Here is a 27708-nt window from a genome sequence, read left to right on the forward strand (position 1 = left end):
AATATGACAATGAGAGTTTGTTGAAATGGGTTGTAGGCTGCAGGATAAATTTAATTGCATTGAACTGAACTGAATGAATTTAAAGTCAATATAAAGATACACTATCGGGGCTTTAAGATGATTTCTGCTTTCTTTTCAATCAGACCATAAAGCTCTTGAGGACAGGCCCTGTGTCTAAATCAAGACCTTTGTTACTTCAGTTAATGTTATGCTGACATGATACTGTGTCCTATTACAATTTGTCTTTAATAAATATGTCTGTACAGTCATTATGGGGAGCAGGAACACAGTGTACAGAAGAGTGGGAGAAATGTGATTTAATCCCTGAGCCCCTCCAGCAGGCCAATCCAGTACATTGTGATGTTGATTTACAAACCAGGTTATTGAGGTTGTACCATCACCAAATATAAATGAATCAAAGGACAACAGATCACTCTGGGCTTCGATCATGATTTAATGACTTTATTTTGCCACATCAATAGCACACTTAATGAGTCACGAGTATCACCCACAGCTGCTCTGTGGAAATCCTTGCACAGATAAAGGTGACGCTTGTTGATGAATGGAGGCCGTCCAGTGACTGTGGTGAAGTTACACTCAATCAGCAATCATCTGTTTCAAGTCTGTCAATGAAAACTATCCATTACCTAAACGCCTTCACGTGTGAAACTGTAACACAAAACCTTGTCCACCTATTTCAGAACAGTAAGTGTGATCAAATATAAAACAAGAGCATTTAAAAAATACAAAAAGAGTCAAATTATCAACACAGGTAGGTATCACCATATACACCAGGTACACAAAGCAAGGTGTAGTGTTCTATTAGAAAGCAATATACATACATGACGCAAGCGTGACAGCAGAAGCCGTCTCTCTACAAGGCAAAGCGCAGATTTGTGATGATCAAGCCAAGGCCAAGGCATCGTTGCAGTCTAAAGCGTAGATATTTTACATCAGTGCACTGAGACACATTTCATTTGCTGGCTTATTGCTGTTGCATACACATACATTCAAGCATGTGCGGGAACTACTATAATGTGCATGTGTAGTTAAAGTAAGTGCTTTCTTTCTCTATGGGAGGAGGTACAACCCTCTGGCTGCCTGTATGGATGAGTAACATGCAGTGACTCTTTTATCTATCAGCAGGCTGCGGTACATGGAGATCAGTTTGACACCGTTTGATGAAGCAGTTCTGCCAAAAGCAAGTTTAACTCTGTATTTTGTTCCATAGACCCAAATTTACGGTATATTCTCAAAGTGCTGCTCAACTTTCTCACCCTCAAACATGAGCTGCACAACCATCTACCTGCTCATTATAGACACTGACCCTACAGTTACTATTTTACAGTTATTCAGATACAAAGTAAAGTTATCTAGCATAGTAAAAGTAAACATAAAATCCGACAGATTCACATGGAAGACTGATATTGTCAAGTACCACATTCTATGATTATAAATACATTTCCATATCTAAATAAACGGCATTCATATCATTTCTTGATACTAGCAGCACACCATTTCGACCATTATTTAAAGTCTGAACTTTAATTAGCTTTCTCCTTCTGGGAGCTACATTATTAAAATGTTTAAAGACATAAAACATTTTTTTTTTCAGTCAGAGAGAAAGAAAGTACATGTTCTTAAAAAAAAAAAGTTTTTGCCGCATGGAAATTCAGTTATATTGAGGTAGAAGGTTCAACTAAGGGATGGGCTGTGGGACAACACACATATGTGAAAATTGAACTTTACAGGAGTTGTACAGCTGTTTAGTTAGGTCAAATTTGATTTTCCCAACTCAAGAAATGCTGAATAATTTACAAAGTAGTTTCAGTGTTTTCACAAATTTGAATTTGTGTCCCAGCTGACTAAGTTTGTGAACCATTTCCATTTATTTCTGAGGGCTATAATGTCTCATGTATTCTGTGAACAGCACACCCGAAGACCAAATATGTTCTGACATTTTACATTTTTCAATAAGTATGTAGTGATCTAAGATATCTAATTCAAATTTAAAACTTGTAATTTTTTTTTCATCTGGAGTTTGCTTGGTCAGAAAAAAAGCATCTTGCTTGGCCTGGATTGACTTCCATAGCATCTGTAATTGGGATTAAGAAAGCACAGAACTGAACGATATTTCTGCAGGTCAGCTCCCTGTTTCATACATAATAGCTTATCATCAGTCAGACATTTTACCTTCTTTCATTGGTTCAACAATGAAACAAGAAGTGATTGTCAGTGACCCTACATTCTGTCTCTTAGAGACATGTATACAATAAGTGATTATGCCCTGCAGAGTTATTTGGTTGGACTGTATCTTTTCCGTGCCTCTTAACTTACCTTTTGTTCTTGTTCGTCAATATTTCGGGACCCAAACATGAGAAAAAGCATATTTTTAAAACAATGTCAAGAAAATGTGTGAGATACATTGTCTAATTTATGAAAAAAAATCTGTTTCTTTATAGAGTGAGAGAATTATTGTAGTTTATAAACTAATAATAAACACATAAAATGTATGTTTTGATATCAAATACACATGACAAAAAAATTATGTAAATAAAATGAAATACATATAATAACAGAAACATGAGCTGATATCCCTTAATATCCTATATTGCTTAATTTCCCTTTTATAGCTTCCTTCATCAAATCCATAGTTTGCAAAATATCATGCTACAGCTAATTAGCCTGCTAGCAATTAACATAAATTGTACCTTTTATGTTGTGTTCTAAAGTGCTCAATGATTGAAATTATTGCGGTTAAAGCAAATTAGCAATGTTTATTATTACTTATATTCATAGTTTAGTTGAAACCTTTACTTTTTGTCATTTGCCTGTCTGATAGTTTCATTAAAACAAGGACAGAATGTTCAGCTAACAGATTTTACTGTTTCACAGATGGTAAATTCTGACCTGTTTCTTTATGTATGACAGTGATGTGTGTAAACACCAACCGTGTACTGCACAGTAAATACAGTAAAGACAGCAAGTTGGATAAATGAGTGGCTTCCTGAAAATTGGACGGGATGTTCAACATCATCTAAAGGCTTTTAAAAATGAGAATAAGAACTTCCAAGCAGAATAAAATCAGAAGCTTTGAATGTTAGCTTGGATTGACTTAGTATGCCTTACTTAAATATTTTATTACAAATTCTCTGTGTCCATGTAATAGACAAACCTAAAAAGAGAGAGAGAAAAGACTGGTATTGATGACGTTATATGAAATTCTGCAGCCTGGCAGTCAGCATGTTTGGTTACTGTAAACTAGTTGTTTTGTAATTTCCTGATTAATGGGATCCAACTAGCAGTTAAATAACTTTGTCTTAACTTTCTGATGCTTAAGCTTTGAAGATTATTTAAATTCATTTGTTTTCTCTTAAATTTTATCCAATGTGGCCTCGGCTGACTGAAGACTTAGCTGCTTTATGTTTTCTTTGTCGTTTTCTAAATTAATGAAAGTAAAGCCTTATGTTCATTAGCACCTGTTAAGTTCTGTTTTTCTTTAATTTTCTGTGAAGTCGTATTTTCTATTTTTCTCAGTAACTGATATTTACTGAAAAACACAAGTTAAATATAATATATAAGTTTCAACTGACCTCGTCCTTCATTTTATCCGAATTTGGATCAGACAATTCTCATGTACAGCAGTGTTTGTCGCTGCAAACTGCTCTGATTGTGTACACAGGAATACAAAGTGTATGAATTGACCTTGTTATTGACCTGGCAGGCAGCATCACATGTTAGGAGGGTCATACTCTACAACCCTCCTCCATGCAGCTGCTCCAAGCAAGCCGAGATGCTACTGCAGCGACGTTATCCATCACCAGCTGACAAACACTGCTGCGTGTTTAGAAGGACTGGAAAAACCAAGGGTTCTGTTATTAAGAATTAAAGTGATGTCCCAATGTTGTCAGCCTTTAATATTTCCATTTTCAGCTGTTTTTTCTGCTATATCTGCACACAAGGGGAAAAACATAAACAGTAATTTATATTTAGAAGCTTTCGCAACTTTCAAATCAGCTGAAAACATCCCCAACTCCCCACCAAGTCCTCCCTAAGTTAGTTAAAGCATGAATTCATGTATATCCTGAAGAGCTAAACTGAAAACGACCTCATTCCCCACCCAGGACTGGCTTTCCCCTGTACCATCACCCACCTTAGACCGCCCTCTCTCTACTGTCCACAAACTGGACCAGCTGTTTGCGAGCGTGGGAGATGACTGGAGTGAGAGGAACGACTTGAGTACCAGGCGTAGTAGCACCAGGGGTTGAAGCACCTGGAGTCGAAGCTGCAGTATTAGAAGCTGCAGGGGTTGAAGCTGCAGTATTCGAGCCTGCAGGAGTCGAGGCTGCAGGAGTTGAAGCTGCAGGAGTTGAGGCACCAGGGGTCCCACCCGGGGTCGTACCTGGTGTTGTGCCAGGAGTGGCAGGGATGATGACAACAGGGGCCAGGCCTGGACTTTCAGCCCCAGCACGAGGCTCCAGTCGTGGGGTAGATGTGACAAAGCGGGCCTCCCTGATCCTGTAGGGACTTCGGTAGGTGGAGATGGGCGATAACTCGGAGCCCCAGCCGAGATAGCTGCCACTGGAGGGCGACTGCGCATCTGCACTGAAATACAGTGTAGTGCTGGATTCTCCGGGGACCGCAGATTTTTTCTCTGGGGAACCGATCAGGAGAGGGGAACGTCGCTCAGGTGACCAGCCAGGTGTCTTAATGTCCAGAGAACCTACGGAGGACGCCTCAGTCAGCGTCACTGCGTTGCTGTCGATGTGATGGAGGCTTCCTGCTTGTTGAGGAGACGAAAGTGACGGCGAGCCGTAAGCAGCGCTCTGGAATTCGTCATCACCTTTAAAAATGGAACCACATTGGAAAGATAAGTATGCTTAAAACAGTGCAGATGTCTCCTTCAAGAATTACATACCAAAAGTGCAACTACCAGGGCACTTCTGCAGTAACTACAAACAATTCATCTCACAGTATTAAAAACATGAGCTGATAAAACACATCTGTTTAAGTGCTTTTCACAAATATACACTCTGGTCCTTCATCTCAGGCTGAATAGCTTGGTATTCATGGCAAGTATTAACATTTCACAGTTAAGATTAAAAGATTAGTTGAACTAGCACTCTCATGTTCAGGCTGCATACACTCAACGACCAGAAAATTTACAGTCAAGTGTAGAAGTACATGGACAATAACACAGTTTATATAATCCGTAATTGCATCTGTATGCTACTACAGTGGATTTGAAATGAAGCAATGAAGATGTGAGTCGTGTGTAGAGTTTAATTCAGTTTGGTTTAACCAAAATATTGCATAGCTGTATAAAAATTAGAGCCAATTTCTTGTCCACATATTTAAGAACGTCAGTGTAAGAACCTGATTCTGTAAAGAAATAGATGTATAGATAGTAAAACGTGTCACTGTATTGACATCAGTAACATCACTTGCTCTCTCATTTTGCATGTAAATAAATATTAAAGCTGCAACATTTTATTAAAAGAATGTTCATTATGTATTACTGTACACAACCTGCTCAGCATTAAACAGCAGTTTAACACACACTACTAATGATTAGTCAGCGAACACAGCGGAGGAGTTCACAGCTAAAGGAACAGACACTAAAAACAGACACACATTCATCAGGTGGCCAGAAATGTGACTCCAACTGAATGATAACGTTGCTCTGTGCCTGTTTGATGTGTCAGTAGTAAACTGTTTGGTACCACAGCAGCTGGATAAAGTGCTGTGTTCATAGCATCTGCTGCTCCCAAGTGGCCAAAAACACTATTGTCCTCATAAACAAAGCTGCCTCAAAGGTGCACAGTGAATGAAGCAGACACCTCCTCAAAATGTTCACTCCTTCAACTGAGATGCTGTGGGGCTCTGTTCATAATATACATATATGCATATATTGTTTTCTGGTATTCAAGTCATGTACGCCCAGGAAGATGTGATGAACATGAGCATTTTTAGTACAGTAGTTTGAGCATGATTCAACGAACATCCTGCTGAGATCAAAGGTGATCCAACACCTTAATAAACAGTTTTTTAAAATAGTTCTCTGTTCATTGTTAGTATGTTTTTGTGTACTGTATGCACTTGTGATGAACCCCAAGGTCATCTTGAAGGTTGCTTTAGTTTCCTTTTGGTTTTGGGAGGGGTTGATTAGTGCAATAAGAAGCACCTGTGGGCCTCAGTGTGTTCCTGCATTATTTAAGAGCTGGTTGCATTCTAATCACTCTCTGCTTCCCTCTGCAGGTAGCACACTCTGGTTTGGTTATGGTGTTTTAGTTTTCCCTTCAGGACTTGGTTTGCATTTGCAACACCTGCACAGACATGATTCACACATGCACCCCCCACACACCACTAACCTTACTGATTTTCATTACCCCATACTCTTTTAGCTTTAATTTGATTTAAGTTAATAAAAACAATCTTTAATTCTTATACTTTGTGTGTCTCTCCTTTTGTTTCGAGTCGCCTAACCTTTGTCCTCTGATGGTGCAGCGCTGGAATCTTCTTCTGCGGTCTCTTCAAGAATGACCTCCTGCACTGGGATGATCTCTGGAAACCTCCTCATATCCTGGATGGTTGTAGGAGGAGCTTTCCTCACCGGTCGGGCCACTGCGCTGGTCAGAGGCGGTTTTGGTGGTGGCGCTGCCTCGCTAACCTGGAAACAAGGACGACAGCAGAACCTCAGACTGCAGACATGCAAACTCAAAGGATCAAATCACTTCTTAATGGCAAAGCTACTGGTGGGCCCGGGGACATTTGTTCTCATCCTGTCCGACTGAATATCTCTTCACGTATTAACATAATTTTCCACTTGATCAAGACTCTTACAGCCACTGTGTAGACTTTTCTTGTGATTATAATAAAATTAGTCTGATTGCATTTTTGTGCTTTTTGTTGCAAAATCTGTTGTATGCAGTCTATATGCTGCTTTCAGCTTCATCTTCAAACCCTAGACAATCAAAATGTGAATTTATTGTTTTCTTATTTGAAATGACAACAAACTAAGATCTTGCCTGTGGAGCCTGGGTCACCTGTGGTGGAGCTGCTGCAGGAGCGGGCTGAGGAGCTGAGAGCTGAGGAACCTGCGGCGGAACAATTGGAGCCTAAAAAAATCACAACACAGATTTTAAGAGCAGGGATTTCATTGCTCCACTGAAACCAACAGCAATGACAACTTCTCTCAGAACCTAAAGTTTAAGGAACTCTCATGTCTACAGCTCAGGAACACAACAAACCCGAGGGTAATGAGGCTCATCAGGGGAGTGAACTTCTTCAGACAGACCCATCAGTCCGGCCAGACCCCCTTCACCATAGGCAGACCAGATGGTTGAAACGTCTCCTGTCTTCAGAGCCAAACGGATCAGCAGCCAGTGGTGATGCTTCCAACCCTCCCATTGGATAGGAAGGTCCATGAGGGTCCCGCCTCCTGACCAGAACATTATCAGTCATTTAATACCATGAGACAGATAGATAGATAGATAGATAGATAGATAGATAGATAGATAGATAGATAGATAGATAGATAGATAGATAGATAGATAGATAGATAGATAGATAGATAGATAGATAGATAGATAGATAGATAGATAGATAGATAGATAGATAGATAGATCAGTCATTGACTTAAAACAGACCAGATAGCGTTGCATGGCGATGGAAAGTGGGTGAGACTTTCTCTTCCAATGAGAGTGTAGATCCTCGCTCCATGCAGGCTCCACCGATCCCTCTGTGACGAATACTCTGGAAGATCTCGAAAGACTTTGGATGCAGGAAACGATAGTACAACACCAAAGCTATCAGTCCTGGAGACAGAAAAACAGACAAGAGGGGGAAACTATAAAGACTTAAAGACAGAAAAAGTTAATAGTTCTCAAAATGTAAAAAGCAAATATCCCTTCAGGCAAGTCACACTTGGAACAGTCCCTTTTGATTAAATTATGAACAAATAGAGCTTGAAAGTGTAGACAGAATCTAACTTTTACACAGCATATGCGTGTGTGTCTCACCAATGAGGAAACTGCAGAACACTGCAGCGGGGATGCCCACAGTGTCCCAGGACACCATAGTGAACAACCAGGAGGAGGCCAGAAGGAGAAAAGCATTTTCTATGAACATGGCCTGAGGAAGAATGAACAGAAACACAGGGAGATGGTTATTGATTCCCAAAACTGCATCATATATTTTTATATATGGTTTACATTTAGGTTTTCTTTATCTATACCAAAGTTTTAAATCCAGCCAGTATCTGAAAACAGTTGTCTTAGAGAGTACAATGATTCAGCTGGAATCATTTAATTGTTTAGACATTTTCTATGATCTTTAAAAAGGATTATGTGAAAAAGGCCCACTTTAACCCTCCTGTTTTCAATTATGGGCATAAAAAAATATGGTTTCCTTGCCTGAAAAAAAATCAAAAAATTCAGCAAAGAAAATCCCCACATTTCTAAAAATTTGCAAAACCTTCAGGAAGAAAATTCCAATAACTCCTTAAAAGTTTCCCTTAAAAGTTTTTTAATTCCCCAAATTTGGCAAGAAAAAATCTTCCAAAAAATATTAAAAATATCTAAAGTGATAACATATATATCAGTAAAACTTCAAATATTTTCTTTAAGAACATTCACATAAAAATCGATGAATGTTCTTAAGAAACATTTCACTGTGAAAATATTTTTTTTCCACATCTTCAAACTTTAACACGGGTCAATTTTGACCCACAGGACAACACGAGGGTTAAGGTGTACATTTTTAGCATCGATGTGCCCTCCTAAACCTTGAAGTATGAGTGGAACACTTTACACAGTCAAACTGCACAAAATCAGTCATTCACAGTGTTTCTGATGGCTTGCACTTTTTAAAACTTTTGCGATTTTGCACGTATAATCCATGGCAACACGAGCACACGAGCATGAAGCATTTACAAACCACGCACGTACCAGGTAGAAGCCAGCCATGCGGTATCTGGACTGACCGTACTTCACATTGAGGAAGAGAAAGATGTGAATGGCTCCCAGAACAAGGTTGAAGAGTCTCCATCGACTAGTTGATCGTATGATGTCGGTCTGCTGAGACACCATCCAGAAAGTTGCACCGAGCCAGTGCACACCTGACACACACAAACACACGCATTCAAATCAATATTCAACCTCTAATACATACATAAACACACTAAAACAAGATAAACCTGATGGTAGAGATCACAACCGCTTCACTCGGCAGAAAACTTTCTCAGATTGAACAAACATGAGTTTTTAGATGACGTCTTGACATCCAGACTGACCGATGACTCCCAGGATCCACTGTTTGAAGATCCGTGTGAAGAGCATGAGAACAGCAAACCTGGATCCCAACATACCGACCTGCAGACAAAGAAAACACATCTGTCACACAAGCAGCCACTCATGATATGAATACTGTTGTTTTTAGTGTGTACGTTGCACGAGCAGGTGGTTTAAATAAGCTCACCCTCCAGAGCAGTCGGCACAGAATGGCAGCAGGGGTCATGTGTAAGTGTCCTGGTCTGATGAGTGAACAGGCTCTCGCATAGAGGACCAAGGCCCAGGCCAGAGACAACAAACACACCACAAAACACACTGAGGCTGCAGGAGACGGAGGCAGAGAGGAGGAGAAATCTGAGTAAATAAAATCACTGAAATGCTTTATGGATACGCAACATCAGAAGCACGCACACACCTGAAAAAATGGTAGAGAAGTTATTCAGATTTAAAGCAGCAGTTACAGATCATTCGGCCACTCTGTCACTGACTCTTGTCTGGGGAAGCTGATTGCTTCTATTGGAAGACTCTTCTCTTCCCTCAGTTATACCACAAGTGTTTGACTGATTGCATTTACACTTTTGTGTATTAATTTTAGCACTGCAATACACTGAACTACTCTCAAAAATGAGCTCCACATATAAAGGTCCTGGGCACTAACAGTATTCTTACTCTCACTGATGTAAATGATGTTTCAGCACCTCTATGGATGCAACACTTTTTTTTAAAGTGAAAGATTAATTGACTATCTAATTTACAGAAATTAGCTGAACTAAAGAAAGCTGGAATAAATATGTACAACATTTTTCCAGGTGTTACCAATAATAAGAAACTGGCAACTCTACATAAAAGTTACTCTACATACAGAAATTTTATCTATTAGATTTTTCATTTGTTTCCATACATGTCTCATTATTGTTCTCTTATTTGGAGCATTCTTCATTTTCATGGTCTGCTGCAACTGAGAAAGACTCTAACAGACTCAAATTAGCCCAGAATAAAACTGCCAGATTGGTTTTAGGAAGTCCTGACTATACAAGCATTACTGAAATATTAAGCAAACTGTCCTGGGTCCCAGTAGAAGTCAAAATTCATTATGGTTTAACTCTGTTCATGAGGAAAGCACTAGTTTTATTACCTGCTACAAAATCAAAAACACAACACTGTGTATGGTTCCTATGTCACACATCAAACAACCATCCAGCATCAGATAAATGCAGCAAACTGCCTCACACAAATAGAGAATAATGTAGCATCCTCACCTTCAAGAGATGCATAAAAACACATCTCAGCTCTACTATATGACTGAACATAGTTGAAGGAGTTTGAATCAATGCTCTTCTTGGTCTGCTGTGTCTGTATAATAATGCTTGTGCTGATATTACTGTAGTGTTTATGCATGGCAGGATCCCTGTATGTGGTTTCATGTGTGATTTTGGGATGTTCTTTAAGACAGTGGATCTCAGGAAGACAGGAAGCAGAAGGTAATGAAAAATAAATAAACCACTAAACACAAATCAATTTCAACTGCACTAAATTTAGTCTATTGCTGATTACTGTCAGACAACATGTACTGCACATCCTCTACTACCACATAGACCCCTGCACACATACTTTCCGCATTTCTTATCCAGCCTTTCCTTTTACCTGGAGATTTGATTCCTATATCGGTACAGATGAGCACGTAAGTCTGGAGCAGCGTTTCAGGGAGGGTGACCACCAAGGCCTCAAACAGCCGCAAGGCAGATGCATCAGCCTGCTGCATGATCTCACCGTAAACATCCTCATCCGGCAGACGCATACACTCCCACAGTCTGGCCAAGACGAGGATGGAGACACAAACAAGCAGAGAGAGACACCATTATAGTCATTATCATCATCATACATTTTTAAACTGCATTTGTAACCTCAATCCCTCTCTCCTCTCCAACCACAGCTGAAGAGTTTCTGTTAAAGACAGTTTGACCATATCTCCATCACATGCACACAAACAAATGAGGTCAGTTCACCTTTTGAAGAGACCCAGGTGCAGAATGTGTGTCCAGGTGAGAGACTTTCTGCGGATTCGTCCATCTGACAGATACCACAGATAACTGAGCCACTGGGGACCCCAACCTGAGAAACGCAGGAGGAGAAAAATGAATATCAAACCCTCTCTATATGAACCTACTGTGTCTATCTATTGAGCCATTTGTGGTTGTCACCTGGCAGCAGGAACAGCGCAGTGAAGCCGGCAAGATGAGCGTAGCAGTAGTTGTGACCCACCCACAGATAGTACACAAAGCAGTAGATCACTGAGAAAAGATAGAAAACACACAATTAAACACACTTAAAAGTGTATGCCTATGGTCACTGATCATTGTCCTTTAACCCTCGTGTTGTCCTATGGGTCAAAATTGACCCAGTTTAAAGTTTGAAAATATGGAAAAAATATATATATATATATATATATATATTCACAGTGAAACTTCTGATGTCCACATTTTCAACATTTTTGGGAAATCTTTGAACATTTTTAGTGGGAAAAAAAGAAATGTTAAAAATGTTTCTTCAGAACATTCACATAAAAATGAACCAAAATCCAGCACATTTCGCAGGATTTTGGTTGATTTTTATGTGAATGTTCTTAAAGAAAATATTAGAAATTTCACTGATATATATCTAATCATTTTAGATATTTGGGTTTTTTGGAAGATTTTTACCCATTTTTTGAAAATAATTACAAGAATTGTTTTGTCAAATTTGGGGATTTTTTTTATTTAAGGGAAATTTTTAATGAATTATTTAAATTTTCTTTCTGGAGGTTTTGCAAATTTTCAGAAATGTGGGGAATTTTTTGCTGATTTTTTGGAATTTTTTTTAAGCAAGGAAACAATATTTTTTGGTGCCCGTAAATGAGGGAGGGTTAAAGCCAGGAGGGTTAAAGCCATATGCAACTGAAACCGTAAAATGTATTGGCTAGTTTGTCAACTGTAAAATAATCACCCACTATTCTGATAAACAATTATTCAGCTTGAGCTTAAGGAAAAAAATAAAATGTCTAGTGTATTGTACAAAGTCTGACTCCAGCTTCTTAAATGTGAATACTTTCTGCTTTCTTTCGTCCTCCTTGACTGAAAGCTGAATATCTGGGGACAAAATACAGACATCTTTAGCTTTAGGAAACACTGATTGGCATTTTCACCATTTTCTTACATTTTATCAAACAAAAAACAAACTGATTATGAATGAAAATAGTTGCAGGGCTCCACCTGACTCGGATGTGGATTAACTCAGTGTATCAGCAGCTGAACAGCTCAAAAACTTTCGTGCACAGGTGGCTAAATTCAATCATTTTCTACACAGAAAATGAGTTATTTTGTCTCTAGTCAGAAAACAAGAATCAATCAAGTGTATAACATAATGTACCTTACATTTATGTCTTACATTATTAATTACTTAAATGATTACAGTTTAACACACCGAATGCACCACCTCTTTATAAAATATGACACAGATTAAGCTGCTCTATAGTAGAGGAGTTAAACCAAGGTCTAGTTTGCCTCATTTAAACGCGTTAGAATCACATGATGTGTAAACAAGATCTGTCGGAAGTCATTCTGCTACATAATGAGAACATGAAACTGATACTTGGATGCAGGAATCTGAATTTGAATGTCCAACTTTTAAAATGTCAACTTTTGCTTGAATCAGGGTTGCTGAATAGCTAATTATGTGGACAACCTCACAAAACAAATCAGCCTCACGAATTACAGTAACAACATCATGCTTTGTAATGCAGCCCAGTGTACTCCAGCTTTAGTAAATGACACACAGGCACACTGCAGTGTCTAGAACAGTAATGTTTATGTCAGGAGGAATCCATGGATAATTGCCAGAATATGCACAACACTGTTTGTGTCTCCACATTTTCAGTGTCCTCTGCTGTGCACTTCACCTCATCTAAGGTTCATTGAGAGCCAGGCTGCTGTTCTCTCCTCCTCTGCTCTCTACATCCATCTCTGCAGCTCTGCCTCCCTCCACACATGTAACCTGAACCGTCAGAGCTGCCAAACAGGCGGGCTGTCCTGGGCGGACTAGGCCCTCATCCTGGGGTCCGCCCATCCCCTCGTCCATTCATGCACCTCCAAAAAAGAGCGCTGAAATATGACAACATGGCTCCGCTTTGCTTTTAGTCACGAATCATCAGGTAGACTGTGACATGGTGGAGTTTAGAAAGGTGGACAACTCTGACATGAGTCAGCAGTCCTGCGGCATACAGGATTTCATAACATGCAGGGTGTAAAAATAGGAGAGACTGCAGACTCTGGTGTGACTCTATTATTCATGACAGCAGCACAAAACAGGCGCTGAGCTGAGAACTAATGCACAACTTTGTATGTTTGTATTTAACATATGACACCTCAGACTGTGCATCATCCTACATGTGAGGGTCTCTGAGCTCCAGCTGCTTTGCAGACATGAACTGTGCGTGTGCACGGATGTGGCGCGCACACGCACAATAAAGTCAAATAACATGCATTCAGGATTCACGTTAACCAACACAATCAGCCTCTGACATGCTGTTAGAGACACAACACTCCGTCTACAGTGTGTGCGTGTGTTTGCGTGCGTGTGTGTGTGTGTCCCAGGTAGGACTCACGCGCCGTCCTCTCCGCAACGATGAGAAATGCGGTAAAAGCAAAGACGCAAACTTGGCAACACGGCATGCAGGCGCCTCCGTTGCTCGGAGTGGCCGAGTAGTCCCTCATTTTGGATTAAAACCGGACCAGTCCCTCTGGTTCACACGGTTCTATCAGCGTCTGCAGGCCCGTCGTGCGGTTCTGGTCCCGGTCGGTCCAGCTGCGGCAGCCCGCCCTCCCCGCTCCGTGTCCCCGTCCCAACGTCACCGCCCGTCCCGTTAAAGAGATAGCGCTGCTGGTGCTGATGTAAGAGACACCGAGGAGACAAGCAGACCAAATCTGTCTGATATTAACTTTTAATTTAACACTGTCAGGATGATGATCTGATTTGGTCATAAAATCACACATGTTCATCTTCTTTATGGCTTATAATAAAGACTTTGAACTGGATGTGACTTGATTTTAATGAGATCAGATCATACATCTGATGCTTTTAAGAGCTGCACAGATTTGCATTTTTATATTTTTAATCATCATTATTATTATTATTATTATTATTATTATTATTTTGCAATTCAACATTCTTTGAAGAATCTTCTCTAGGAAACTACTTATTTCTGTCAACTTTAAAGTTGCAATAATAACATTGTCAGCATCCTTCAAAACCGTGGACTTCTTCATTGAGCAATCTGATATTGGCATAAGACATAAGACCTCATAGATCAGGGACTGATCGCCTTTAAGGTGATCTTGTGTGTTGCCAATTAGTTTGTCATGAGAGCAACATTTTTCTCAGAGGTGTCTATATTTATTGTGTTTAAACTATTAATGAACACATGATAGGTCAAAGTCTCTCTTCATTTATTGATTAAACCTATAAACTCATCTCTGTGTATAAATATTCAGAAGTTGTTTACATGAAAAATAATCCCTTTCTGCTGTGAAAACGGCTCAGATATAACTCAACTTTGATGCTTCTCCAGCTCAAGCACACCAGCTCACTTATGACTGTACACTGTAAAACAAAACTGTTGTAATGTGTAGTTCAGCCCTATACACTACCATCCAAAAGTTTACTTAGAAATGTCCTTATTTTTATTTAAAAAGCAATTCTTTCAGTGAAGATGATATTAAATGAATCAGAAATACAGTTTAGACATTATTAATGGGGTAAATGACTATTCTAGCTGGAAATAGCTGATTTTTAATGGAATATCTACATAGGGGTACAGAGGAACATTTCCAGCAACCATCACTCCTGTGTTCTAATGCTACATTGTGTTAGCTAATCATGTTAAAAGGTTAATTGATGATTAGAAAACCCTTGTGCAATCATGTTATCACATGAATAAAATTGTGAGTTTTCATGGAAAAGATGAAATTGCCTGGGTGAAACCAAACTTTTGAATGTCAGTTCATGTTCCATCCTGAAACAGATTCTGTAAAATTTGTTTCATATGAAAATCCCAGAAGTCTGAATCCATGCCATTGAGACAGTAATTAGTGCGCTGTAGTTTCACAACGGAAATACTCATCCATTATCCATCCATCCATTCTCTATACACAGCTTTATCCTCACTCGGGTCCCAGGGGGTGCTGGAGCCTATCCCAGCTGACTTGGGTGAAGGCAGGGGACACCCTGGACAGGTCGCCAGTCTGTCACAGGACTACATATACAGACAAACAATCACTCTCACATTCACACCTACGGGTAATTTAGAGTAATCAATTAACCTCAGCATATTTTTGGACTGTGGGAGGAAGCCGGAGTGCCCGGAGAAAACCCACGCATGCACAGGAAGAACATGCAAACTCCATGCAGAAAGATCCCAGGCCAGGATTTGAACCAGGGATCTTCTTGCTGCAAGGCCAAAGTGCTAACCACTACGTCACTGTGCAGCCCCCTCATCCATTATTTGATTTATAATTTTTCTTCCTGTATAAGCACCAAAAAGACATGTTAACAAGGTACAAACTTGATTTTCAGTTGTCCAGTTGCTTTAATTTGTTTGCTGACCTTTTGTCCTTTGTATTTTACTCAATATCTTTCAACCATTTTGAACTGTGTGTAAATAATGATGAGTGGAGGATAAGTTTAGAAATTATTTTTGGGCAGCAGATGCACTCTATGGACACCAGGTGGAGTAAGGGGCAGTTTCACAGGATACACACTACACATCTTCAACTACCCATCCATCCATTATCCATCCACCATGTAAACCTCATTAGGGTTGGGGGTGCTGGAGTCTATCCCAGCTGACTTAAGGTGAAGGCAGGGGACACCCTGGACAGGCCACCAGTCTATCACAGGGAGACAAATAGAGACAAACTATCACACTCACATTCACACAATCACCAATTAAACTTGTGAACAAGCAAGTTTTTTGGACTTTGAGAGGAAGCCGGACTACCTGATGGAAACCCACCTATGAGCAGGGAGAACATGCAAACTCCACAGAGAAAAGTCCCAGGGTCAGGCCAGGAGATGAACCGAGGATTTTCTAGCTGCAAAGTGACAATGATAACTACAGAGCCACTGTGCAGTCCCCTCTTCAACTACCAATTAAAAGCAAAGGTATATTGAGGAAGTAACATGTCAGAAACACAATGCATTTAGACATGTGGACATGATCATGCTGGTTAGCAGCAGCAGTAGTCATCTTTGTCAATACAAGGTTATTTGTTGGGTTCTGGAACCTTGTCTCAGGGTGTGGGGATAATGATGACTCCCCCTTGCCCTGTCTGGCTGTGACTTGCTGTAGCATCTTTGTAGTTCGGACGGACTCCCTGGATTCAATTTCTCCATCTCCTGCACCAAAGTGAGTAGTGATACGTGCTGAACTATGGAGCTCAGCAACTTCTGCAGACCTCAGCGATTTTCTCACTGTAGAGGAGAAGATGTATGTGTAACAGACCTCGAGACACTGTTTGGAAGTTTTAAACCGGGGAATTCACTGAGGGATACGTGAAAACAGCTTTCGTGAAATCCAGGACTTAAATTTTATTAACATATTCAACTTCACAAACTAAAAAGAGAGCACAACCTTCTCAGACACAGTCAGCTCCTGTTCTAATATGCAACTAAACCTACAGCTGCCAGCCTACAGAGCTGTTAGGAAATCCTTGCTGCAATACTTTAATGCAGTCATCATAAACGAGGTTCAGAACTGCAGCATGGAGTTAATGTGCTCAATCAATCGATCTCTCTCTATTTCAGTTTCCATTTCTCCCCCAATGACTATAGCAGGTTCACAGACAAATAAGGGTGAGCTGAGGAAAAGTGCAACAACAACACACGATTTGAATCCAAACTGTACACTCATAAACAGCACCTGACTCCTTCTGCGCATCTCCAAAGCACCTGTTAGAAATGGAAAAGTTAGAAAATCCCTGTAGCTTTATGGCAGCAGTAACAGGTCGCAGGATCTACAAAACATCTGCAGGAGATGACAGCAGCATTGGCCGTCTGCGCCCTGTGGGTCCCATTGTGTCTTGGCTTTCTTCTTCCAAACACAAAACTGTCATCTTGTATTGGAGGACGGAGCCATCACTGCTCATGTGTGCTCCTGGAGGGGCTGCTGCAGGCTGCACGGTCACTGACTGTTGGATAAGAGTCTCTTTGGTGCTGTCAATACATCATTGTTCATTTAATGCAGTGTTTGTTCACCTGCGCACCCATTTGTTCACCGTTCATCCGTCTGTCTGCCTCTATATTTTCAGTTTTCTGCCTCCCAGTCTGCCCTTGTGTTGACTTTCGTGTCAGTAATATCTGTTGAGGCTTTGAGTGACCGTGCTGATGTCAGGTTGTCCGTTCATCCAGATCTCCCGGAGAATCCTTTCCCGCTCTTCTAGCCTCTGGGCTCGATCCAGCTCTGACGATACACACACAGAGAATATAGTTGAAACACACTCATACGCTGTCCATTCACGTAACCATCAAATTTCCATTCTTCTCATTATTCTATTTTAAAGCAGGAGCATGTGTGTCTGAGTGCATCTGACAGCCCAGCTCAGAGATAATCAGAGCGAGCATCTACAGGGAGGAAACGTGTCCTGACACTGTATTAGGCTGAAAACATGGAAAAGAAAATTGCACGGGGTGATTCAGATTTCCAAGCAGCTTGTTGCATGTTGTTCAGGCTGTTTTTAGTGTTTGGGGCATTATCAGCTGATTATATTGATCTTGATGTGTGTCGTGTGTGTGTGTGTCTGTGTACCCTCGGCTGATGTGAACATGGTGGCGTGCAGCAGGGCTCTCTCAAAGCGCCTGCGTCTCCGTGCCGACAGGTCGGACGTATCATCCCAGTCCTCTGACTCGCTGTCCCCAGTGGGCCCAGTCCCTCCAGAGGCCACGACAGCAGTGGGGTCCGGGTTGCTGTCGCCCTGCTGCTGATGGATGGGACAGTTGTGATGGCGGTGTTGGTGATGTTTCTTCCTCTGGCGATGCTGGGGGTTGTTGCTGTTGCCGTAGTGGCAGTCAGCACGACAGTGGATCTGGAAGACGATGGCGCACAGTGTGACCAGAAGGCCGACACACACCCCGCCGAGAAACACCAGTGCTGTCCTCTCAGGTTGGTCTGCGAGAGACGGAGGGCAAACCGACAAATAATTTAAGGAAGTAAAATGTTCAGTCAGCTGCTGCTTTATTCTCTTCTGCTTCCTTCTCTGCACTCACACTGTGAAAAATAAATGTTTTAACATTTATTATTATTATTGTTTGCTCTTTTACAGATTTAGCCTGTTTTGTTTAATTGCTGGTAATATCTAGTAAAATCACAGAAAGAAGTATTAAATTACATGTTAACTGGAGAAAAACAGGTCAAAATTGTAAATAATGTTCACATCAACAATCTATTATTGGGTCGATATATAATTGAGGGATTTTTGAAGTCCATGGGATATATTTTGCATACATTTTTATTAAAGTATAAAAACCAGTGTTTTAATTTTCATTATGATCATGTCTTCACAAATTCCATAATTATTTATTATGGAAACAATCACTCATTAATCAAGTGTGGCACTCAGGCCCCAAAGTGATCTTTGGGAAATCCAGAAAACAGAAGGCCACTACAGTTGAGAGCTTTTCCTTTAACTTAGCGCAAGAGTTTAATGCTATTTTCAATCTACACATGGCCATACACGGATGATGGTTTCTACCTGCGATGAAGGTGTAAGCTGCCAGGATGTTACTAAGCAGTGCCATCTCCTGGGAAACCACCTTCACCTCCATGGTGGGGCTTGCTGTCGTTGGGGTGCTCATGATTTCACAGTGAGTTGAGATGATGATATTCTCCTGCAGAGGGCAGTTCACTTCCTCAGGACTCCCTGAGATTGATGGTTCCTGTGGTAGGAGGAGGTAGGAGGAAGTAGGAGGACAAAAACAAGACAGAATGAACGAAGAGGAACAAGAATAGAAAATAAAAGATGCAGGAGGGTGATGGGAAAGAGGCAGAAAGAGGTGGAGAGAAAGAATGAGGAAGAAGCTGAAGTTAATGCTCTTGACATATCATCTTTTACCCACAGTTTAAAACATAATGTACAGAGAGAATCCAAAGTCATGTCAGAAAACTACACATTCTTCTTCTACATATAGATTCCCATCCAAAATATAACATTTTTATCTATATAGTTGTGTTATCTCACCCTGTTGTTACACTTGGCATCCGTGCCTTCAGGTTTCTGTTTACAATCCTTTCACCATAACAGATTTTAAAGCTTTCACAGTCACGTCACTCATGTCAACCAGCTGTGCTCTCTGAAGTAGCACACAACTACTTTATGCTGAAGGCCCCTTTAAAAAAAATTTTCTCGTAGAAAATTTATCACCAATCTTTTCCATTTATTCATAACTGAAACGTATCTTTTATGGAGACAAGCTGATGTGATTAAACTGCCAAACAAACAACAAATCGTTGAGTTAATCATGGAGTACTTTGGAAAATGTGACACCTCACCCGTAAATCTATACCTCTCTCCCAATTCCACCATCATTATCAACAAGTCTGAGCAAAGACAAGAAGAAAACAACACTGAGGCATGCACACCTTAAAAAAACCTACTCTAATTTTGCCACACATGCAAAGTAGTAGAGCAAGTATTCACAAACAGTTTATTGCACTTGTGTATGCACTGTAGCATCAGAACTGCATACACAAATGCAAACACACACAGACATGATTTACTGCAGGCTGTTTGGAAGTGAAGGGAGTTAGCATGGAGAGAAAAAACAGCTGTGAAGTGTTTATTGTGTGTTTGTTTGTTTGGTGTTTACACAAAGCAGTACACAGAATACGGATGGTGCTATACATATGGAATGTATGTACAATATATGGCTCATGATTTGGAAAAATTGGTCACTTATCCAGCCCCTAGGTGGCAACAAATAGCCATCAACATTGCAGCCAACCGACACATGCAGTCATTCACATCGAAATTTTGCTGGTCTTGCAAGTAGACACAATCACAGAGACATGATGCTGTTGTCAGCTGATCACCGACATACTGTTTTTTGTTTTGTTGCTTTCATTCGGTGTTAATGCTTAGTAACTGCTCGTGTCATGAGAGGGCAAAAATCAAATCATAGAAAAAGCAGGAACAAGTTAAGAGGTATACAACTTAGCCCATGAGTGCAGCTCTGCAGCACACAGTGCTAGCCATGAATACTGTATGTTCCATTATAGGTTGGGATATGATTGTGTATATGTCAGCGTACAAGGTGAAAACATTAACCTCCAGCTTAGCGCCGTTTGACATCCATGTCAGCTGGGTACTGTAAAATGAGAGTTAGTATCAATCATTAATGTTTCCACCTAAAAAATACTGTCATTAAAGTTTAACATATTGCCCAGTTTTGTCATTTAGCTGCACTTAGTGGAAATATGACATTGGTTTAATGTACACATGTGTGCTGCGGGCCTGAAATTGCTGTGTCTGTTTCAGATGCAGCATCAAACAATGTCGCACATTACTTACACTAGCCTGCAGCAGCCAGACAAACAGTTGTACAATTTTATCTGGATCACAAACTATATAAAGGAAAATTTTTTTATGCACAATCTAACATTTGTACATGAGGAGCCAAATGTAGACTCTTGTTTGCACTGAAAAGGTCTGAGCATTTGTTTGTGCTCCCACAATCGTGAGTTTAAATATTTCAAACAGATCATGATTTGAGGAAGACTGTTTCCTTAAAATTGACGATGATAAAAGCGTTGAATTTAGCGGCTCCAGGCAACCCGAGGGGTCACCAGATGATTAACAAGCAACAACAAAAAAGAAAAAATAAGCGATTGGGTTTCAAAAAATGGTGACATTTCTTTAATCTGTGCTTTTAATTTGTTAAATACCATCGTTCTTCCCATTTAGCACTCAGCCTCAGATCACTCTTTGCTTTATTACAGCTTTGTATTAAAAGGTCACAAGGCCCCAGTTTTTTATTTTTTTATTAAACTCCAGGCTTTGCATATTTCTTATGTTGTGTACATCATGCTGTGTCAATTTAAAAAACGCGATGATGTGGTTTGACAGGCTGAGTTGTGCTGCTCCAGAAATAAACCTGTCGACATCAGCTCTCCTCTTAAAGAAGATAATGCCAATTAGAGACTCCTGCTTATTACTGTGTTGCGTAACAGTGTAAGATAAGTGTGTTTAAATTATCATCACTTACTGGACTCATTAACACTCAGATCCTGCAAACATTTACAGTCTTCTTTAAGTGTTCATTATTTTCAAAGAATAAATGAAAATCTGCGTGTTCAGTCACTTTTTTTCTCTTTATCTGCAAAATTGCAACACTTGAGTAAAGCAATATCTGCATGAGTGACATTTCACATCTGAACTGGGCTTGAAGCATGACTTTCTAATTACACAGAAAATTTGCGAAGCCGCTCAGCAAGACTTCCTCTGCTGACTTTCTTTCCCAGCATTTCATAATGTTGAGTCTTAAAACCAAATAAAATCAAGACACATAATGGAGCTGGGTTAAAAGGACGGAGGCATGTGTTATTATTATTTTTTGAACTTTTTTTAATTTCATAAATGTGTTGATTTCCCCTGCTGGCAACTTTAAACACATCTAATTACATGTTAATATGTTCTCACTGAGCTTTTGCTCCATTAAGACTCTTTATTAATGATTGCAAACAGGCCAAGTGGTTGAGTGAGGACTGCGCTGTCCTCAGGAAAAACAACAGAGTGGATATCACACAATGAAAAAACAGTCCTTGAAAAATTAACAGTGAAGTCTTTAAACATTTAAGACCAAAACTGTGCAGAAATATAAAGACTCGAAAACCTGGATGTTGTACTCTCATGCTGTGAAGCTGTAAAGACAGAAGTTTAAACTTGAACAGATAAAAAATGGATGAAGCTCTCAGAGAAGATCAAACTGGCCTAATTTCTGAGAAGGTATTCGGCTGTAACAACACAGAAGCGCAGCATTCTTGACCTGTTTGGAGAAACCGCAAAACACACTGAAGAACAAATCTGCATTTCATCGGTCATTTTTATGAAAGCGTGTCCCGACAAGATGCTCTTCTGTCCCATCCCTGCTCCTTCATTACCATGTACAAACATCTTTGGTTTGTAATTCAGCTGCAGAACTAACTAAACAGTCAAAAACAACACAACAACAAATCGCTTTACACTGCAATGCAACATAACACAACCAAACGCAAGACAACCTCCAAGCACTTCTAAATTCACTGACTGTCAGGGTCATTTTGTGATGTTGTGTGTAAATGCTGCAGGACGTCGCTGCCCTTCTCTCCCACTTTCCCTCTTCCTCTCTCTTTCTGTCTCTGGATTTGACAATTTGGGTTACTGTATGTCACAGCGAAAAGCTTGCCATTGGGCCATCAGAAAGTATTTATAGTTCAGGATGTTCATTTTGTAATGTAGTGCAAATGACGCTCTTTAAAACTAAAATTTAATTGATCTTTTGCTTTATGAAGTAACATCTGTAAAATCCTTATGAACAAGCAGAGAGCTCGTGAAAATGGAGAGCAGATAGTCATCAGTGTCAGAGCAGGTAAATGTGGTGAAAAATCTTCATAGTCATAATTTACTATCATGGAGCTGAATATCTCAGTTATGTAATGACATTAGAGTGAGACATTTGGCCAGCAGCCAGCTCATTACAGCCAGTCACACTCTGTCCAACAGTCTAGACAACAAGAGCTGTTTATACCGACAACACTCTATCTATCTATCTATCTATCTATCTATCTATCTATCTATCTATCTATCTATCTATCTATCTATCTATCTATCTATCTATCTATCTATCTATCTATCTATCTATATCTATATCTATCTATCTATCTATCTATCTATCTATCTATCTATCTATCTATCTATCTATCTGCCTAGAGTAATTTCTGACTTACATTCAAGACGTAGCACAACTCAGAAGTTGTCAGCTCTCACATAATGCTGAAAACTAAAGAATTATGTGAAGCCACAACGGCAGCCATCTTGGCACTGCTGGAAATTGGCATGAATGAGACACAGGTAGTGAAAAAACTGAAAATCTCCAAGACAACGGTTCATTACACCGAGAAAAACAAGTTGAACATGGTACTACCAAATTGCTAGCTGGTCGCGTCAGGAAACATCGTTCTGCCCACCGGATGATCGTCACTCATCTGTTCCTGTGTCAGGAATCATCGTCAGACCTCCAGGGACCTTATAAATGAGTGGGCACTGTCAAGAAATGAGATTTGTTAAAGGACAGTTGGAAACCGATTTCTTGAAGATGGTCTAAAGTCACACAGGGCACAGAAGACGCCCTTCATCAGAAAAAGGCAGAGGAAAGTCTGGATACTCTTTGCTGGGATCACAAGGATTGGACTGTTGATGACTGGGCTAAGGTTCTCTTCAGTGATGAATCCAATTTTCAGTTGATGATGTCCACTCCAGTCAACTTACTGGTTAGGAGGAAGCCTGGAGAAGCTACAAACCAGACTGTCTGCCCCTACAGTAAAACATGGCGGTGGATCAGTGATGATCTGGGGTTGTTTCAGTTTGGGTGGAACAGGGCAAATGAACCAGGTCATGTACAGGGATACTCTTGAAAACAACATTCCATCAGCTGGAAAACTCTTTCCTGCCTCCAATATCTGGATTTTCCAACAAGACAACACCTCTCGCCACACGACAAGGTCAGTTAAAGCCTGGATGGAGAACCCAAACACTGGAACCATGCCTTGGCTGCTCAATCACCAGATCTAAATCCAATTGAAAACCTGTGGAAAATCATCAAACGCAAAATGGAGAGCCACAAGCCCAAAAACAAAGCAAATTTGTTTGAATTTGTACAACATGAGCTGATAGAGAGCATGCCAAGACAAATGGCTGCAGTCATCAAAAACAATGGTTATGCATTGAAGTACAAACTCCTGTGTGCATCATATGACTAAAACAGACAGAAAAGCAAACATGGAATGCCTAAAAGCTGTCTTTGGAAGTACAATGCCATAGCTATTGATGTAAGAACTTAAGTGATTTTGGTTACTGTCAAGAAAACCATGGAACATGGCTGGATATCAGCGCTTAAATCAAACTCTTATGAACAATTTTTGCTATCATTATATTTGTCCAAACAAATGTACCTTTAGTTGTATCAGGTATTAAAAGGAACAAAAAATTGAAGAAAACAAGGGCGGTCTAATATTTTTTTCCATGACTGCATCTATCAAGTGGCCAGTTTTAGAGATGCTGGTAAAGTGACAAACTCTGAAAGTTGCAGTTCCTCAACTGTCCACTTGAGGCTGCTTCAAATAGTGAATCAATCCCCATAGACCCCAACGTTAAAATGTCCAACTTTATAGTAAAAATCAGGCTGTTGCGAGAAAACATTTTGGTCTCTGTAGCTAATTTTCTGATTCTGACAACTTTACGGAGGGTGAATTTTTATATAACTTGCCTATTTCAATTATATCAAAGACTGAAGTTGTAGATAATTATGGGTTATTGAGTGATAGATACATTTGCCTGACCCAGCTCAGCTCTAACTTTCACTCACATTTAATCTTTCTCTTAATTTCTACATTAGCTGGAATTTAAGGAAAGTCAGGCACTCCCAGTACACATACACCCACGCTGACTATAGGTTCAGTTCCCCCCAACACTGGTATCAATCTTCTCATTTAACCCTTTCAAATGTGAGTGTGAATCGACAGTGTCAAACTATTCTTTTAAACTTGGTTTGAACTGTGTGAAACACCGTGTGAAAAATAAAAGCCAGAGAGATCAGTAACAAATAAGCATGCAAGCAGTTCTCTTATTGCATTTTGCCTCATCTAATGTGACACAATCCGATGTTTAGTCTAGATCCAGCATGCCAGCAGTCAGTGCAAAACACTTTTCCATCCTATTTTGTTTTTTTTCGGAGACACCGATCTTCCTCTCACTTCTCTTTTCTGTGTCTCTGCAGTCTGGCCAAGTACTTATGTGGCACAAAAGCTCTTTGTTTTTCTCTGTGCGGTTAAAGAAAACCATATAGCTGCTACGACTGTTTCAGCTCAGCTCACACTGAACTCCAGCACACACACAAACAGACACACGGGGGAGATACAAAGACTCTCCTCACACATCAAGCGTATATTTTCCCTCTGTGTGTGTCTGCTAATGTTAATCTAATGTGACAGTGGCCTTTCGCTCCCCCGCTGCACCGTTACTATCTAACGTGACCTGCAGAGAGAGGAGAGCGAGCAACACAGAAATAGAAACTAGGAATTAAGGAATTAAGATGCAGAGAATTAGAGCAAGAGAAATTAAAGATAGTTAAGAGAAGGGGGGAAGAGCAATATGTGGAGGAAAACAAAGTGGTGAAAGACTTCATTAGCATCATCATGGCCATCATTAGAGATGTCAACAGCAGTAGCGGCATCATGTGCAGCTCTGAACACATGCAAACTAAATGTTTATACTTACATTTTATTAATGCCAGGATCCCATCTGGTGTGCTCACTCCTCTCCTCTCATCTCCTTCCTTCTCTGTATTCCTCTACTCGCTGCACTCTGCTCTCTCCTCCCCTTTCCTCTCCTCTCCTATTATCTCCTCTCTGCTCTTTGCCTTTCCCTCAAAGAAAGCCAAAAGCTCACTAAGAGTACAATTATACGTATAAATCTGCTCCGTCCTCCCACAGTTGTCAGACAGGCCCACAAGACTCCGTCTCCTCTTCACTTTCTTATGTAGATACAAATTAAAAACGTCACTCATTCTCCTTTCTTCCCTTCACTTCTTCTGTCTCTGATGCAGCAGCAGGAGGGACGTCGCCCCGACTGTTCTCCACAGTGCAGTTTTCCAGTATTCCATTTTAGTTTTTCCAGGTTATTTTCCAGACAGAGAGACAGAGGTCAGCTCCTGAGGGCACATCTGTGACATGAGAGACCCGGACAGGTCGACCGAATCGCTCTCCCCTCTGCATCCTCCTCCTCTCTGACTCTGTCTCTTTTTCTCTTTCTCTCACTCAGACTAACAACACACACAGGCGCACAGTTGTAAATGCAGACTTGCTGCTTCCCCTCTCGTGCTTTTACTCTGTGTTTCATGCCTTCAGCGGAGGGAGGAGAGAGAGAAGGACTGACAGAAGGAGGGACTCGGAGGCAGAAAAGCCAGCAGAATACCTTTTACAAAAAAATAGAAGAACATCTAATGTGAAAATAAAATGTACCAAATGTGAAATATCACATTTTATAGCACCAATATTGCAAAGTGTTTGATACAGTACGCCTCTTTGTATAGACAGATGACGATTAATACATGAATTAATTACAGAAAAAGAATATATGGAGTTCTATGATGTGAATAAGTAATTCACTCAGCTGTGTTCAGGACTTCACCTTTTCCCTGCATGCACGGATTACAGCTGCTGTTGCTGCGTGTACAGTATGTGCATACGTTCATGCGCTTGACTGAATTTTATGCCATTATGGGATTGCGAGTTTAGACTTAAATCAACATTTTTCTATAAACAACTTCAGATCAGATAACGTTTATGAAAATTTTATCAGCCAACCTGTCATCTTGGCAGGTTATTTTTGTGCTCATGTTATGCAACAAACCTGAAAACCTCTGCTGCTGCTGGTTGGGAGCAAACAGAGTTATCCAGGACAGCAGGTCTCAACAGGTATGAAAAATTAAAAAGAAATGTGTAAAGGTGCCCTAAGAATGAGGTGGTAAAACCTTACATTTAGGTGCAATGAGCCATGCTAACTCAGAATATAATTAGAACAACACTGTGAACTAATTTGTTTACCAGCTCAAACAGGAGGGATAACATCTAACTAGCATCAAAACAGGTAAAAGTCTGAACAGTCACACAGCAACAGTTCACTTCTACACTCACTCAACAGACTCCTTTCGCTGCTACACACCTTTAAATCATGGAGGTGTACTTAAGCTGCCAGCGCTTTGCTCCTTCTTTTGCTGCATGCCTGCGCACATTGCTAACCTGAAAGCTGTGCTGCTGCTGACAGCAGTTCAAAAACCTTGTACCCAATATAGCATCCACCTCAAACTGAATCCAGTTTCCCTGTTGGGGACTGAGGTAAGTATGTTCCCTCCTGAGCTGAGCTTGATGTTTTCTTGTTGGGATCATAGACTGCACAGAAAGGATTGACAGGTCTCTGGGTCTGACAAGTGAGGTAAATGCAGGAGTGACTTAAGCTTGCATTCTGTCCAACAGCCACCAGGGGGCGACTCCTCTGGTTGCAAAAAGAAGTTTGATTGTATAGAAGTCTGAGAAAATTGTCTTACTTCTCACCTGGCTTGCTACCCTAACAACCATTTT

The 27708-nt window shown here is 40.4% G+C and overlaps 2 protein-coding genes across 5 annotated transcripts; both read right to left on the reverse strand.

Moving 5' to 3' along the window:
* Positions 1-446: 446 nt before the first annotated feature.
* On the reverse strand, positions 447-14151 carry xkr5b (XK related 5b). 3 transcript variants are annotated; one of them, XM_022193569.2, is made up of 13 exons: positions 13930-14151; positions 11492-11581; positions 11297-11402; positions 10935-11101; positions 9478-9611; positions 9293-9371; positions 8949-9118; positions 8022-8133; positions 7650-7817; positions 7251-7438; positions 7029-7118; positions 6487-6670; positions 447-4843 (listed from the first exon to the last, which is right to left on the reverse strand). In XM_022193569.2, exons 1-13 carry the CDS (start codon positions 14036-14038, stop codon positions 4155-4157), a joined length of 2286 nt encoding a protein of 761 aa, XP_022049261.1. In that variant the 5' UTR covers positions 14039-14151; the 3' UTR covers positions 447-4154. The 3 variants fall into 3 exon arrangements, with proteins under 3 accessions (XP_022049261.1, XP_022049262.1, XP_022049260.1); XM_022193570.2 differs by having other exon boundaries at positions 7047-7118; positions 7251-7441; XM_022193568.2 differs by having other exon boundaries at positions 7251-7441.
* Positions 14152-16885: 2734 nt separating this feature from the next.
* On the reverse strand, positions 16886-26452 carry eva1a (eva-1 homolog A (C. elegans)). Of its 2 annotated transcripts, XM_051945026.1 has the most exons (5): positions 25847-26452; positions 23496-23614; positions 19070-19253; positions 18127-18486; positions 16886-17781 (listed from the first exon to the last, which is right to left on the reverse strand). In XM_051945026.1, the coding sequence occupies exons 3-5, from the start codon at positions 19170-19172 to the stop codon at positions 17669-17671; spliced, it is 576 nt and encodes a 191-aa protein (XP_051800986.1). In that variant the 5' UTR covers positions 19173-19253; positions 23496-23614; positions 25847-26452; the 3' UTR covers positions 16886-17668. The 2 variants fall into 2 exon arrangements, with proteins under 2 accessions (XP_051800986.1, XP_022049265.1); XM_022193573.2 differs by lacking the exon at positions 23496-23614.
* Between the last annotated feature and the right edge of the window lie 1256 nt (positions 26453-27708).

Source organism: Acanthochromis polyacanthus, chromosome 2 (genome assembly GCF_021347895.1).
Source record: "Acanthochromis polyacanthus isolate Apoly-LR-REF ecotype Palm Island chromosome 2, KAUST_Apoly_ChrSc, whole genome shotgun sequence".
In the NCBI taxonomy this organism is placed as follows: Eukaryota; Metazoa; Chordata; class Actinopteri; family Pomacentridae; genus Acanthochromis; species Acanthochromis polyacanthus.